This window comes from Polypterus senegalus, chromosome 7 (genome assembly GCF_016835505.1).
Source record: "Polypterus senegalus isolate Bchr_013 chromosome 7, ASM1683550v1, whole genome shotgun sequence".
NCBI classification, from domain to species: domain Eukaryota; kingdom Metazoa; phylum Chordata; class Cladistia; order Polypteriformes; family Polypteridae; genus Polypterus; species Polypterus senegalus.
The window spans coordinates 18,276,448-18,293,975 of record NC_053160.1 but is presented as its reverse complement, the minus strand read 5'-3'; the positions used below and the strand labels follow the sequence as shown (position 1 = coordinate 18,293,975).

Here is a 17,528-nt window from a genome sequence, read left to right as displayed (position 1 = left end):
CTCACCACTTCTTTTAAGTTTAGCTCTTGGAATTCTAAGCAGACACTCATTTGACGATCTGAGGTTACGATTTGGAATATAAGATGTCAGACACTCCGATATATAAGATGGAGTGAGATTATTTAAGGCTTTGTAAACCATAAGCAGTATTTTAAAGTCAATTCTGAATGACACAGGTAACCAGTGTAGTGACATCAAAACTGGAGAAATGTGCTCGGATTTTCTTTTCCTAGTTAGGATTCTAGCAGCTGTATTCTGCATTAGTTGCTGTCTTTTTTTGGGTAGAACCTGACTGAAAACAAGCATGAACTAATTTCTCAGCATCTTTCAATGATATAAGAGGTCTAACTTTTGCTATATTAAGTGAAAAAATGCTGTCCTTGTGATCTGATTAATATGCGATTTAAAATACAGATCACAGTCAACAGTTACCCCTAAATTCTTTTAATCTTAATGGTTCAAGTTTTATTTCTAATAACCTCATTATATTCATTATTGCCAATCACTAAAATTTCAGTTTTTTCTTTATTTAGCTTGAGAAGATTGCTACTCATCCACTCAAACACAAGTAAGACATTATGTTAGTGAAACAACAGTGTCAGGGTCATCAAGTGCTATTGATAAATACAATTGCGTGTTATCAGCATAGCTGTGGTAGCTCACATTTTGCCCCGAGATAATCTGACCTAACGGAACATGTAGATCGAAAAGAGCAAAAGACCCAGGATAGAGCCTTGTGGAACACCATATAGAATACTAGCAAAATACCCGTGCTTCGCAGCGGAGAAGTAGTGTGTTGAAGTTATGAAAAAGAAAAGGGAACATTTTAAAAATAACGTAACATGATTGTCAATGTAATTGTTTTGTGACTGTTATGAGTTTTGCTATCATCAAGGAATTGATTATCATTTCTTTCAATCAGGTTCGTATTTGGGGGATGGGCTGTGTTCAAGTTACATTCCGTGTTTGTCAACCGTTGTAAAGATAACAGGTTTCATTCATCGAAGTGTTCAATACCCAAATTGGTACTCGTGAATCTATGATGTTTAACAGGCATTCCGGGTATTAAGTTGTAAATTTGCCTGCGAATATTTAGCTTTACACCTTGCTTTCCTATTGATATGTCTACAAAGGCTTGTTCAGCTTCAGAGGGTTGTTCCTTTCTTACTACATCAATAAACAGCTTGTCTTCCTCTTTATCTGAGACATCACACACTGCATGCACGTGTTTACCTTTCCCAGTCCTGCAAACTTTAGTGAAGTGGTTCAATTTATCACATTTTTACACTGTCTTCCTTTAGCTGGACATTGACTTTTTCCACCGTGTGCTTTGTTTCCGCAGTAGCTACACTTATGAATATGCTTGTATGCATCACTCGCTTCATATTCTTTTGCTGCCTTCTCAATTGTGTAATGCGTTTTTTGTTCAGCGCTCTTTGGAGCTCTTGCTTGTTGTCTGCGTATGCATTCACAATCGGTTGACGTGAGCCGCTTGGAGTACATGCATCGAAGGTTCTCAGCTGTGCGTGTGCTATCTCGTGCAATCTTGCGATGTGCACAGCTTTATTTAATGTTAGCTCAGACCCGGCACTTAAAAGTTTCTGTTGCACTTTTGCTGAGTTTGTGCCAAACACTAGTCTATCCCTGACCATCTCATCTTTGTTTGCATAAGCACAGTCCTTCACCAGCAATTTTAACTCTGTTACAAAGTGATCAAAAGTCTCGTTTATACCCTGTGTCTTCTCATTAAACTTGTATCTCGCGAATATCGTATTCGTCTTAGGCATGACAAATGCCTCAAAACGGTCATAATAAGTTTTCTGTGCCTTGGCTTCCTCCAGGGTGAGAGTCAATGTGTTAAAAATGTCTCTTCCTTTTTCCCCAGTCCACAGGAGCAGGTAGCTGCATTTCTCACTCTCGTCTTTGCCTTTTAGCGGGCCAGAAATCATCAGCTCCATGTGCTGTCGGAACTTTTTCCATTCTCCCGACAGGTTAAGAGAATCTCTGTCAATTTGTGGCGAGGGAACTCCAACAAAATCCATGACTGACACCATGTCTTGTTTTCACAAATTGTGAAAAATGAAAGAGACTTTCTTTTAAAGTATGCAGGGGAACTTTATTTATTACAGCTCTCACATTCTTGGCATCCGTGCTCTAAATTAACTTCCATAATAGTAACCTTGAGGTTCCTTTTTCTGGTGCCTTCCTGATGACATAGGTGCCTAAACTATGCCTGATAATAATACATTTCAGTGACATATAAATATTACAGTGATCACCTCAATAGACATCTCACCACCCAAATCGCTACTTGTGAATCTAAGATGTTTAACAGGTATTCCCGGTATTAACTTTTTGATTTGCCTGCGAATATTTAGCGGCAGCATGTCTATTGGATTGCTGCTGACGGACGGCCTTATATGGGCAGGCACTCAATTACGTGGGAGGTGTGGGTATGGGGGACGCAATATAGGCAGGCAGCCAACTACGTGGGAGGCGTGGTGATGGGGGAGGCAACTCTGCCTCACATGGCGACCGAGCTGCAGGCTATGGACGTATATATGTACGTAAGTGGGATTCAGTTATGACCATTACGTGTAGAATTTCGAAATGAAACCTGCTTAACTTTTGTGAGTAAGTGTAAGGAATGAGCCTGCAAAATTTCAGCCTTCTACCTACACGGGAAGTTGGAGAATTAGTGATGAGTGAGTGAGTCAGTGAGGGCTTTGCCTTTTATTAGTATAGATCATGTGTCTTTGACATATAATTACCACAACTAAAAAAGAATTTTCTACCAGGTAGGATTCAAACCAATTTAAGACACTGCCAGAGAGACCCACCCACTGACTAAAGCGATTTTTAAGAATATTGTGATCAATGGTATCAAATGCGGCACTCAGATCTAAGAGGATGAGAACAGATAAATGGCCTTTGTCTGCATTTACCCACAAGTCATTTACTACTTTATCGAGTGCAGTTTCTGTACTGTTATTTGTTCTGAAGCCCAACTGAAACTTATGAAGATAACAGTTTAAGCTTACTAAGAATACAAAAATAGCTTGTCAGGTGTGGATAATCAATTTATGCTTAGTGAGAGGAAAGAAGCAGCATAATTCAGAGTTAAGCCAACACCTGATTATATTTGGTGCAAGAAACGAACAGCATGCAGTTGGTTAGTTGGAAGCAAATGCCTGACCATTAGCATTTCACAGCCATTCAGTAGTACATCTTGCAAGATCCAGTGTCTTTGAACTTTACTGATGACACTGCAAATTCACTAAAGATGAACTCCGCATGAAACACAAGTTATGTTTGTTCTCTGTCAATTGTATGTTTACATTTTTATATATACTACAGTACATTTATCGTATGTTTTACTGTCAACAGTAAAGAAGGTTTTATTTGTCAAAACTGCATATTGAATGTAGAGTTGGTATTAAAAATATGCACTTTGTAGGACTACGTTTAAGCGAATAAAAATTATAATGGCATGGATTGTTTAGTTCAACTTTCACCAGTTTAGGCTAATTTCCAAATCCTCCTTCTTACTTAAAAAGATTTAAATACTTTAGGCCATACTTGCCTATTTGAATTTGCAACATTTGTATTATGAGCCTGTGGGGGTGCTTGATCTCGAGCAAGTCTTTTTGTCTCTGCCTGGTAGGCCTGGGCAATATATAGTGTCATGATATGAATTGTATTTTTTAATGCATTGTTTGAAAATAAAACTATCTCGATTTATTTATAGGGTATATGCACACAGTAGTGCTGACATACTTCTGGTGAAAACTCAGCCAGCTCAGACACTTCCATTGTGATGTTTGTCTAGTAGTTGAGAAATGTCTGAGATTTAAGTTTAAGTTTCATCATTCAGATAGTTCTAGAGCTGAACATTGTTGTGTACCTCTATGCTGAGTTTCCATTAAGTACAACAAGGTACTTAGTTTTCATACATTTACCACTGATAAAACCCGTTCTAAATGGGTCACCACTACCTGAAAAGAGAGCTTTACGGTTAATGGCAAGTTTGTAGGTGCCATTAAAAAAAAAAAAAAAAACAGGGTCTGAGAGAGAATGGTGGCTGTTGAAGAGGAGAGTTGATCTGTGGTATGTGATGAAATTAGTTTTGACTTTACTTGGTGGTAATATGTCATTTTATGTACCGCTTTAATCAAGTAATGTCATAATGAAGCTTTAAAAATATAATGTTACATAAAATAGAACAAATGCTATATATAGCATACAGCATGCCACAGTCAGAAGTGCCAGCATGAGCTACAGCTGGTTAAACAGCATGCTTTATAACCAGGCAGAAGTAATAACATTATAACTAGCCTTCTGCATACTTTGTGAAGCGTTTGTGCAACATGTTTGAGTGGCTTAATTCCCTAGTTTTCATGCATGTCTGTGTCCTCTCCTGCTTGTTGTTTTGTTCCCTAGTTTCCCAAGGTAAACTCCAGTGTTTTTGCTCCTTTGTTTACCTTCCCAATCTGTCCTCTGACAGACTGGCTTTGAATCTCTGCCTAGATCAGTGTTTTTCTACTGCAGGTGCGGCAGAAATTTCCTGCCAGTCAGTGAAAGAGATATTGCTGCCTATATGCCTGGATCATGTAGCAGAGTGGATTGGGCAGCGCTGCCTGAGGCGACGAATATAGATGGAAGTGTGTAGGGATACATGCTGTCCACCAAAGAGCTATGGAAAGGGCAGGCTCATTCTTTTGATGATAATACAGGGTGAGCCAAAAAGAAGTACCACATTTCAAACGTTTATTCTACCAAAATGCTACAAGATAAAATAAATTTAATTCCGACACATGGCCATCATGTGTTTTCAACACAGTTCAAGTTAGGTGAAGTCCAGCCTTTCCTTTGCTCAAGCCCTGGTTTCTAGGATTATGGCCCTTTATCCATATGGTACACATTTGGCCAGGCTTAATTCAGAGTTCCTCTTCTCAGAGCTGAAGTGGTCTTCATGGTTCTGATACCCCCATCCCACCTGTAGTAAAACATTTTCTCAAACTGTCCTTTAGTCTTCTGACTGCAAGTGGCAGACCACTTACTGATTATTTTTTTTTTTTTTTGCCTCTAATGAGCCAGGTGAATCCCTGGGAGCTTCTGGTTCCCATCCAGAGTGTGTCCTCCTCATGTTCTTTCTAACTCCTGAGAATAGAGAAGAACCAGCTTTGAGGCATCTGGAGTGCCTCATTACCCCAAGGGCTTACCCATGCATGAAGCATTTGCCTTACAGGAGGCAGGACAAACTAATAACATAATACTATAGTACACATTCCAAGGATTATGGGGGAGGTTGAGCATTAAGCTGTAGTTTCTTAAACATCTAAAATGATCTTCCTGCATGTGTAAAAAGTGTCTTGTCATTTTCAGTGTTTACATCCAGGCTGAAGAATGAAACATTACCCTGTTTAGAGCTGCTGATTAGTGGTTCATATTGCACCTGTTTGTTAGTCATCCGCACAAAAATACAAATGTAAAAATCATTGTGAACTGTTACTGACCCTTCTCTATTTTGTCCCTCTTCATGGTATCCTGCTGTCTCACATGCCCATGGGAAATCAAAACAGAGATACTAGAAGCTTTTAAATTCAAGTCTGTCAAAAATGTATTTGTAGAATGCCCAGGAGAGAGTGGATGACCAATTGCTGTAGGTCACCAGAACAGTTTCTTTGTTATACTGTAACTGGCCAAGAACCCCCTTAGAGGTTCATTTTCTCCAGAAGTGGTATCGACCCAAGTTTTTGTTTTCCTTTCCTCAATGAGATATATTTCAGCTTTAATTTTAATGGACTTAAGTTTGATTTGTTTATGTTAATCAAATTAAATTAACTCCATTTTACTGAATTTTTAAACTAATCTCTGTGTTCAGATATGTAAATGATAATGTGGTTCATTATGTCTGCTATTATCCTTATAGCTGTAAATTTGTGCTATAAAAAATAATTTGAAACAAAGGGTATTTCTCTATGTAAATGGAAAAATAATTGTGATGTGAAGAAATGATTGAGGTTGGGAATAAGCAATAAAGGTCTTTGGTTCCACTCTTTTTTCTTTTGGTAAACTTTAATAATTAAGTACAGTTCTAGGTGATATATTAAACTGGTGCAGACTGTTCGTTTCAAGTTAATTTCTTAACATACTTTTTTTCTTTATTTCTTTTCAGTCCTCCAGCTCGGCGCCAACGTGGTCGAAGAGATCGTGTGATTAGACACAACTCTAGTAGTCAGGATGAAAACTACCATCATCTTTCTTATGGACAGCAGCCAAACATAGAAGAGCCTCGCGCCTTTCACCCTCCTAATGTATCCCAGCGTTTGCTACACACTACTGCACACCCTTCTCAACAAAATACAGTTATGGTTGACATTCATGAACAGGTGAAGAAAACTAGAGTACACTCATTGTTTTGTTTGCTGTTAAATCTTGTGTATTGAAAAGGCAATGTTTTTATTCTTGCATTTATATGGTTTACTTAATTGAGGCCAAGGTATGTTGCGATCTGGTGAGGGGTTGCTTTTAAACCAGTGTGTGTTTACTTTTGAAAATAGAATATGGAAGGTATGCCACATAATTAGATTTTCTTAGCATATTTTGAATGTTAACTCTTTATTTTTTTCCTCAATTGAATATATTAATTTTATAGCAGTACCTGCATTCTGTACTGTGGTATGCCAGTTTTATTTTAAAACTCATTCAATTTAGGCACTGCATTACAAAATCAATTTGACACTGATAATTAAGCAACCCAAACAAATCCTACTTCCTAAATGTGAATTAGTTGATATACTTTCTTGTGATCAAAGTGTTCTATGGATAGGCATTTACTACTGCATATCTTACTGAAAATTAAAGTGAGGGACATTGTGTTGAAATCTTTATTTTATAATGCTCATAATAGCAAGATGCCATCAACAAAAAAGTGTGTGTCTGAAAAAAGTGCATCAGCAGCTTTAAATACAACATTGTTGCTTTTTTAGTTGTTACATTTTACTGCAAAGTCCTTGTTGAATTAAAAGTGGGATTTACTTTTTTTAAAGGAGTTCGCAGTTTCCACAGTTCAGCCAATTGGGCAATAGTGAAAAACAGGTAAATAAGAATTACTGGAAATCTGCCTTAAGAAATAACTGAAGTACTTGGTTCATTAGCTTAGACAAGACATGTATCCATACTAATAAAAGGCAAAGCACTCACTCACACTCTCTCTCTCTCTCTCTCTCTCTCCAAGTGGTGGGTAGAAGGGTGAAATTTGGCAGGCTCATTCCTTACAGCTTACTTACAAAAGTTGGGCAGGTTTCATTTCGAAATTCTACGCGTAATGGTCATAACTGGAAGGTATTTTTCTCCATTTACTGTTGAGCTCGAAAGCCGTGGGGGGCGGAGTTTCATGTGACATCATCACACCTCCCTCGTAATCACGTGAACTGACTATCAACGCAGTGCGTAGAAAACCAGGAAGACCTCAAAAAAAGCGCTGAAGAAAACATGCATTATATAATTGAGAAGGCAGCGAAACAATAAGAAGCGAGCAACTGACATATACAACCATATTCATGAGTGCTGCTACTTCGGAAACAAAGCACGGTGTAAACCTAAACTTTAAGTTCATAGACAGGCTGCCGCTGGTGTTTGTAACTTACTGCCTGCCCATATAAGGCCGTCCGTCAGCGGCAAACCAATAGAGACACTGCCGCTAAATATTCACGGGTGAAGGACTGTGTTTATGCAGAGGAAGATGAGATGGTCAGGGTGGTGTTTGGCACAAACTCAGCGAAACTGCGAGAGAAACTTTTAAGCACCGGGTCTTAGCTGACATTACATACAGCCGTGGACATCACACGAAATGGCACCAGCACAGCTGGGAACCTTCGATACAAGAACACCAAGTGGCTCACGTGAACTGACGCAGTGCACAGACAAAAAGCAACGGTTCCAAAGAGTGCTGAACAAAAACCGAATTACACAATTGAGAAGGCAGCAAAAAAATATGAAGCGTCTGATACATACAAGCATATTCATAAGTGCAGCTACTGCGGAAACAAAGCACACGGTGGAAAAAGTCAATGTCCCGCTAAAGGAAGACAGTGTAAAAAAAAAAAACCCGTGCATGCAGTGTGTCACATCTCAGATAAAGAGGAAGACGAGCTGTTTATTGATGCAGTAAGAAACGAATCGATGAATGAAACCTCTTATCTTTACAACGATTGACAAACACGGAATGAAACTTGAACACAACACTTCATACAAATACGACCCTGATTGAAAGAAATAATGATAATCAAATCCTTGATGACAGCAACACTCAATAACACAAAACAATTACTGTATATTGACAGTTATGTTAAGTTATTTTTAAAATGTTCCCTTTTCTTTTTCATAACCTCTTTAACACACTACTTCTCCGCTGCGAATATATATTTATCCCGATCTACATACTCTCAAATAAACAAGCCACACGCCGTGGCGCAATTGTAGAGGCTTCGCCTCTATCGCCGACATCCGAGGTTCGATTCCCGTGAGGGGATGCACTAAGTAAGTACACGCGCTTGCCGATTCATTTTACCCCTCGCATCTCCTTCGTTTGGGACGTATGAAAAAATATGCGGTTAACGCAGAATCATGTTACGTTATTTTTAAAATATTTCCTTTTCTTAACACAATCACAGCTGAGAAGCTTCGATGCATGTACTCCATAACGCGTTAAAAAAATAACGCATTTAATCACACTTTCAATTCCAAGCAAAGGGGAACTTTTGTCAATGCATGATTTCCTGGTACATCGATTACATTGATGCACACATCACAGCTACAAAAATGTTAGAGTCGGAATAAAGCGCGTTCCTACGACTGATCGGAGGAAAATTTCATTTCAAACGACTACCCGAGCGAAGTCTTGATAAAAGCATGGTTTTGTGCACAATGAAAAGCAAGCAAAATTAGATGCATTACAGAAAGCGGACTTTGTGGCTCTTACTGGGGATCATTGGACTTCCGTGACCGTTAGTAATTCTAATTACATCTAATTACAAAATGTTCAATGATCACACTGTTTTAGCCTAATGTACAAAATAATTTTGGCTAAGGTTACTCAGAGTTTAAAGATTAAGTTGGTCAAATTACCTTTTATGTTTCTGCCTTATTTTTTTAAGAAGAAAAATGCACTTTATGTTGACATTTTGGTTATTATTATTTAAAGACAATACCATTCTGAAAATGTACTTAAACTACCACTTTATTTTTAAGTCTGCCCAATTTTAACCAGGGATGATATTTTTGTTTCTGTTTTGAATTCAAATGCAGTTTAAAACCTTTTTTTTTTTTTTTTCTCAGAAATTAAAACCACTTAAGTTTACAATATTCATGTCCATGTCTATTATTTGATTCTGTCGCCCACTAAAACCCTTTTAAATTTAAAAAACACATTTGCGATTTGGGGCAAATTTACGTGTGCGATTACATACAATTAATCAAGATTAATTCTTACACAGCCTCTAATTGGATTAATTTTTTTAATCGAATCCTACCCCTAATATATATATGTAGATATATACTTTATATGTAGATTTGTATTTACAGTATATATGTAGATATGTAAATGTGTATATATATATGTATGTGTGTATGTATGTGTATATATATATATGATATGTATACAGTTGTGTGAAAAACTATTTGCCCCCTTCCTGATTTCGTATTCTTTTGCATGTTTGTCACACAAAATGTTTCTGATCATCAAACACATTTAACCATTAGTCAAATATAACACAAGTAAACACAAAATGCAGTTTTTAAATGATGGTTTTTATTATTTAGGGAGAAAAAATCCAAACCTACATGGCCCTGTGTGAAAAAGTAATTGCCCCCTTGTTAAAAAATTAACCTAACTGTGGTGTATCACACCTGAGTTCAATTTCCGTAGTCACCCCCAGGCCTGATTACTACCACACCTGTTTCAATCAAGATATCACTTAAATAGGAGCTGCCTGACACAGAGAAGTAGACCAAAAGCACCTCAAAAGCTAGACATCATGCCAAGATCCAAAGAAATTCAGGAACAAATGAGAACAAAAGTAATTGAGATCTATCAGTCTGGTAAAGGTTATAAAGCCATTTCTAAAGCTTTGGGACTCCAGCGAACCACAGTGAGAGCCATTATCCACAAATGGCAAAAACATGGAACAGTGGTGAACCTTCCCAGGAGTGGCCGGCCGACCAAAATTACCCCAAGAGCGCAGAGACGACTCTTCCGAGAGGTCACAAAAGATCCCAGGACAACGTCTAAAGAACTGCAGGCCTCACTAGCCTCAATTAAGGTCAGTGTTCACGACTCCACCATAAGAAAGAGACTGGGCAAAAACGGCCTGCATGGCAGATTTCCAAGACGCAAACCACTGTTAAGCAAAAAGAACATTAGGGCTCGTCTCAATTTTGCTAAGAAACATCTCAATGATTGCCAAGACTTTTGGGAAAATACCTTGTGGACTGATGAGACAAAAGTTGAACTTTTTGGAAGGCAAATGTCCCGTTACATCTGGCATAAAAGGAACACAGCATTTCAGAAAAAGAACATCATACCAACAGTAAAATATGGTGGTGGTAGTGTGATGGTCTGGGGTTGTTTTGCTGCTTCAGGGCCTGGAAGGCTTGCTGTGATAGAAGGAACCATGAATTCTACTGTCTACCAAAAAATCCTGAAGGAGAATGTCCGGCCATCTGTTCGTCAACTCAAGCTGAAACGATCTTGGGTGCTGCAACAGGACAATGACCCAAAACACACCAGCAAATCCACCTCTGAATGACTGAAGAAAAAAAAATGAAGACTTTGGAGTGGCCTAGTCAGTCCTGACCTGAATCCAATTGAGATGCTATGGCATGACCTTAAAAAGGTGGTTCATGCTAGAAAACCCTCAAATAAAGCTGAATTACAACAATTCTGCAAAGATGAGTGGGCCAAAATTCCTCCAGAGCGCTGTAAAAGACTCATTGCAAGTTATCGCAAACGCTTGGTTGCAGTTATTGCTGCGAAGGGTGGCCCAACCAGTTATTAGGTTCAGGGGGCAATTACTTTTCACACAGGGCCATGTAGGTTTGGATTTTTTTCTCCCTAAATAATAAAAACCATCATTTAAAAACTGCATTTTGTGTTTACTTGTGTTATATTTGACTAATGGTTAAATGTGTTTGATGATCAGAAACATTTTGTGTGACAAACATGCAAAAGAATAAGAAATCTGGAAGGGGGCAAATAGTTTTTCACACCACTGTGTGTGTGTGTGTGTATAATATATTTATATGTGTGTGTGTATATGTGTATATATATATGTGTGTGTATATATGTATATGCCAGCAACAGTCATGACAATGACAAAACAATTACATTGTCAATCATGTTACGTTATTATTAAAATGTTTCCTTTTCTTTTTACTTCTTCCCTGCCAAGCGCGGGTATTTTGCTATATAGATAGATAGATATAGATATATATATATGAGATAGATAGATATGACAACAACACTCATATCAATGACAAAACAATTACATTAACAATCATCTTACGTTATTTTTAAAATGTTTCATTTTCTTTTTCATAACTTCTTTAACACACTACTTCTCCGCTGCGAATCGTGGGTATTCTGCTAGTGTGTATATGTATATATATATATATATATATATATATATATATATATATATATATATATATATATATATATATATATATATATATATATATATATATATATATAAAATATATATATATATATAAATATATATATATATATATATAAAATATATAGTGATATTTGGCCGGCTTATCATCCAGGCCGCCAGATGGAACCCTCCCAGCAGTATGGAGGTGACCAGAAGACCAGCAGGGAATCATGGACACTGTAGTTTTTATCCTCAGCCCTGCTGGAAACCTCAGAGGCCGCAAGAGGGTGCTGCAGGGAGGACCGAAGACTTATTTGCGCCATATAGAACTGGAAGTTCGTCATAGGAAGAGCAAAGGACTTCTGGGTTGAAGAAAAGAACTTTTACCTGACCCGGAAGTGATTGAGAATAACATGGACTGGGGATTGGGAACACTTCCGGGTCAGGATATATAAAAGGACTGTGGGAGCTCCCAGACGCCGTGCTGAGCTGGGTGCAAGGGTGGCAACGCGTCTGGGAGCTGGAGGATTGTTAGTGATTTGTGATTTATGAGTATAGTGGTGGAGAGTGTGCTTTGTGCACTGTGACGAATTAATAAAGTCAACTGTTGGACTTTTACCTGATGTTTGGAGTTGTGGACAGGGGTTCAAGGGAGCGAGTGTGCCCCCTATCAACCTCGATCGATCGATCAAGTCACCCGACCATGGGGTACGCACGACAGAGCCCCGCCCACCAACTCTAATCCTCCTACCGCGCCCACCCTCGCTCTCATGCGCACTGCCTGCTCATGTGCCTGCCCCCAACACCTCATCAAACGCATGTTTACACGCTGCGTACAGGGATTCCCATTTGCGACAAACATGCTTCTTCTTAGATGGTCCTGCAGGAACAGAGAAAACCTTTTGTCTACAAAACCGTGATTCATACCATCAGAGCTAGGAAGCTAGGACCATCGTCCTGCTTCCACCTCAAAACCGGTCCCACCCACACGCAGGCAACACTGCATTTCTTCATTCATATTTGTCCTCTTCCAAACCCCTCCCCATGCTGCCAGTAGCTCCTCTTCAAAACTGGTCCCACCCACATGCAGCCGACATGGCATTTCTCGCCATGCTTCAAGTACGCTTACAAAATAAAGCAAACTCTACATGCAGAAAAAATTTAGCTCTCCAGCTAGATTCCATGCTCAGAACCATGAAACCCTTCGCTAAATCATACAAACACATGCATGAAATCGCTCAATCCAATCCAACAGCATCTGTACGAATGCTTTTTGAGGAAAACTCTAGGCAGGATTTACAACGATACAATGCGCTGACATGTCACACCTATGTTGCAGCGATTTTCGTCGGAGAAGATGGCGCATTGCCTTCTGAAATGGACATTTGCATCTATCCCATTGGCAACTCCTGTAAACAGATTACCACGCGTAATATGAATTGCGATCCTATGGTTTACCCTCTTTTATTCCCTTATGGAGACATTGGCTGGCACAAACATTTACAGCATGTTCCTGATAAAAGAACTGCCAAGCGAAGAAGGCTTACTCAATGCCAATTTTACGTGTACAGATTAGAAATGAGGAATACATTTAGTAGTTTGCACTCCAGTGGCGAACTATTCCACCAGTACGTCGTAGATGCGTATGTTAAAACAGAGGGCGCGCGTCTCAACTATCTCAGATTAGATCAACAAGATTTGCGCGTGGAACAATACAAGGACTGTCAGACGCACTGCAAGCAAACGATGAATAACAATGTACGTGTAGGCAAAATGATCATATTACCGTCTATATTTCCAGGAAGTCCAAGATGCATGCAACAAAATTAGCAGAATGCCATGACCATAGTACGTAAATACGGATAGCCTCATTTATTTATTACTTTCACATGTAATCCTGCTTGGCCGGAAATTCTACATGCACTGTCAGATACCCAAAGACTGGAGCACAGACCTGACATTGTAGTACGAGTCTTTTGGATTAAGCTTCAGGAATTTAATTGGAAACATTCTACAACATCATCTTTCTGAAGTTGTTACTGATTATATTTGCGTAATCGAATTTCAGAAGCACGGCCTTCCTCATACCCACATGCTGTTTACTCTTCACAATAATTCTAACGACCATTCTTCAGCCTCGGTCAGTTGTACGTGGCTTTTTCTAGGGTTAAATCTTTTGACTCATTATCTGTCATCACCACCAAAACACCTATTCACATCTGCGTCTTTCAAGAAGCATTTATTTCATCTTGATTTCTGAATTCCTTGCTCACCGTTTTCCATTCCTATTTTTACACCGCTGTATGCTACGGTGGGTTTCAGCTAGTAAACAATATTCCTTAAGATTTGTGATGGATTTTGCACTACTTTTCACTTTATTTGCATGACTAGTTTATTTTTTTAATTTTATCTTGTTTTAGAAAGTATTATATATTTTAAATAATGTGCATTAATTTTATTGTCTTTGTTCAGCAAAATAAAAAACCTCTTTAAAATATTTTACTTCACAGTTCAATGTGAAATTCTGAAAATACTTAAGGAACACTACAGTAACTAATCAGTAGGTAATAACGTTTTAGATAACTCCAGGCAGTAAAAACACGTGTTAGTTGGGGTCCCATTTTTAAAGCTTGTCTTATTGCAATTATGTTGGATTAAAAAGAAATCTTCATTGTAATTTGTATCATTGATGTTTAAAATTAAAATTGATAACAGATTTTGGCAATATTGCTGAGCCCAAACTTTATTCTTAGGGTTTTTGTCAGTTATTGACTTATGAGCAGTCAGTGTAACTGGAAGATTTTGTATTGCATAGTTTCCTTTTACAGTGGATTTTTCAGTTGTGAAACTCAGTAAAACATTTTTTTTTGGTTGGTGGAAAGCAACGAATATTGTCTAGATCTATTTTTTAATGGACAATTAGGATTCCTGTGTACTCTTAGCCAAAATCCTCTTATTGTGTATGCATGCTTTCTATGGGTAATATTTAGTTATTTGCATTTTTTGAATTGGACTCTTTTGAAATTCACTTCAAGGTTGCAAAATTAAACTATGCACTCATTTTAAAAGATATTATGCATCAAGAATTTACTTCATTATTAATCAAACAACTCAACATTTTTTTTGCTAACTGAAAAATAATTTGTTTTCCCAGATTCACCAAGGTACAGTTCCAGTTTCATACACTGTCACCACTGTTGCACCTCATGGTATACCACTTTGCACAGGTCAGCATATCCCAGCTTGCAACACTCAGCAAGTTCCAGGATGTTCGGTGGTTTTCAGTGGGCAGCACTATCCTGTATGCAGTGTGCCTCCCCCAGTAAGTGATTACCGTCTTATTTTACATGAATGAGCTCGGCACCTTTAACTGGACAATTTGCTAAAATAACCACCTTGATTTGATACTTACTAAGGTTAATGTAAAAAACACTCTACTGAATTTGACATTGTGAGGAATGATTTGATATTTAATTTATCTGTTATTCAATTACATGAATTATTCAACAGAAGTGTGTAAAGAAATGCTACTGTGTGGGTTCCTTTATACTAATGACGCAAACTTTTATAAAAACTTACTGAGACTATGACTACTATTTTATCTTTTTAGTCATTTTGGTGCTTGTTTGTTATGAGGTGAATGTTTACCATTATGTAATAATATACTGTTTATTTGTTGAACTTCTCTAAAAAGCCAGATTTCCCCTCCCAGTGAAATATCACGTGTTATCTGTATGTCTCTCTATCCATCTATCTATCCAAAATGAATGGTTCCTAAAGATTGCTGCTGTTCTTCGGTCATCAAGTCAAGAGGATTTGCTGGATGCTTGATTCTTATGTGATTCAACACTGACTCAGTTAAACTGTTGTATGAAAGTTTGACATTGCAGATTTTGCACACAATAGCAATATTGCTTTCTGCATCAAAATATTGCAAGACTTAAACTGTGTCAAAAGACAAAAGTTTTCTCCCTGAGTTACTGCAGTGTCATATGCATATAGGATATAAGAAGCATGATTTCAGTGTTCAAGTACTAGCACCCTAAATATTTACCCATGTAATTGACCACCTTTGCACAACTCTAGATGTGCTCTGATGTGTGAAATGGTGCTGCTAGTATTCATTCTGTCAGCTACCTTTTTTCTGTGCTTATCTTTGACTGTTTTTAATTTTATCTACACAACTTTATTTCTAGTCAAAAAAGAAGAGTAGCTGAGAGAGGGAGAGACAGCAATTTATACCTGGATAGCTGTGTTACGTGGCATTGCGTGCTGCAATATAGAAATTATTAAACATTTTCTGATTGGAGTTTTGGAGTTACACATAGGCATTTGCAATGTAGTTATTTTTGTAATTTAAGGATGGAAAGGAGGATGACATACACACAGATGAAAGAAATAAAAAAAAAACTCCATAGGCATAACCCACAGAGCTTGTAATTTTAAGCATTTCTGCATAATCTATGCACATATTTCTGCAGTTCTTCAAAAGCATCATTGTGTGTTGTTTAAGGAGCACATACACAGTCAACATAGACACAAAATTTAATTTCATGGGTGGCTTTCTGTACAACTGTGGTCATCAATATTAACGTGATTTTGGCTACGTGAATAAATGTGAATCTGTATGCCCAAAATATGAGTAATCTCTCTCACTGGCAGTTGAAAAGAATGGTCATGCCCAGATAGCCTCCCTCCCCATGATTAAAGTACATGGTTAATCATTCATTGACTGTGAACCAGTGAAACCAAGGCATGAGTTGTGGGAGTGAGTAATTTGGTGGCAAATTTAAATTAATCATATCTGTGAGATTTTTCAGTTTAATTTTTGAACAGAACTTACTTAGTCAAAAAATCGTAAGAATAGCAAGTTCTCTGAAATTCAGAAGTCCATTTCTCAGCATATCCATACAGTGTGTTCATATGGTCAGCTAAAGGGTTTGCAGATGCGTGCAGGGTAGGAGAATGGCACCATCTGCTTGTGTACTGTGGAAATACAGTGTTTGTTAGTGGGCTAGGCAAAGTCAGCATCATGGAATAAACAGAAAACCTCAAATGAGTGAAGTACAGTTTTAAACGTCTGACAGTGATTTTATTTAACTGTTGAATTTGAAAGCTATGTCTCTGACTGATTTGACAGAGTTAACACTTTAAAATGATGAGCAGCTGGAAAATATAAAGAATAAGTATTTTTTTTTTTTTTTTTTTTTTGCATTAACCTTAAGTTACAAATCAAGGAGGTCATTTATGCAAAGGGTCCAGTTAAAGGTGCATTTTATCTGATTGTTAGATTTCTTGGAAAGAAAAACTTCAACTACTACAGGTATACCTTTCCAGGAATAAGTTCTTAAACATTTTATCTATAGTAGGGGTCTCTAGTCTAATTTCTGGAGGATCATAGTGGTTATAGGATTTTTCTCCAGCTGCTGCTATTAGTGAAATGAGGAATTTAATTCTAAGCATCATTAGTGCTATCAGTCAGTTATGCCTTTTCAAGTTCGTCTGATGATGTAGATTTTGATTTTTGGAAGATATCTTTTAAGTGGTTTAGTACTTCATTGATTTTGTTTTTTTTTTCAAGTCTTTTAATAATGAGCAAACATTTCTTTATCGTGGGTTAAAGAAGCAGTAAGGGTTGTGAATCTTACTAATTCAACTAAAATTAAGGTTGGCCAATTTTGTGTTAGCAGCAGTAATTCATTTCAAATCAAGACTTTGGCTATACTGAAAGCCATCTGGAATTGTATCCCTCCAAGATCAGGACTCTGGTGGGGCCCCTGCTTTAATGTCATTTTTTTAATTTTTTTTTATTTATTAATTTATTTTTTTCAATGGTAGAAAAGGAAGGAGGGTGATGGATAATAGATA

General features: G+C 37.7%; 1 protein-coding gene across 2 annotated transcripts in view; it reads left to right on the top strand.

Moving 5' to 3' along the window:
- Positions 1-17,528, top strand: part of LOC120532363 (E3 ubiquitin-protein ligase RNF38-like) — a 236,923-nt gene that overhangs the window by 193,537 nt on the left and 25,858 nt on the right. For both annotated transcript variants that reach the window (XM_039758287.1, XM_039758286.1), the window contains 2 exons: positions 6,179-6,392; positions 14,815-14,982. In XM_039758287.1, coding sequence (XP_039614221.1) covers positions 6,179-6,392; positions 14,815-14,982 — 382 coding nt within the window. The remainder of the gene's footprint in view (positions 1-6,178; positions 6,393-14,814; positions 14,983-17,528) is intronic.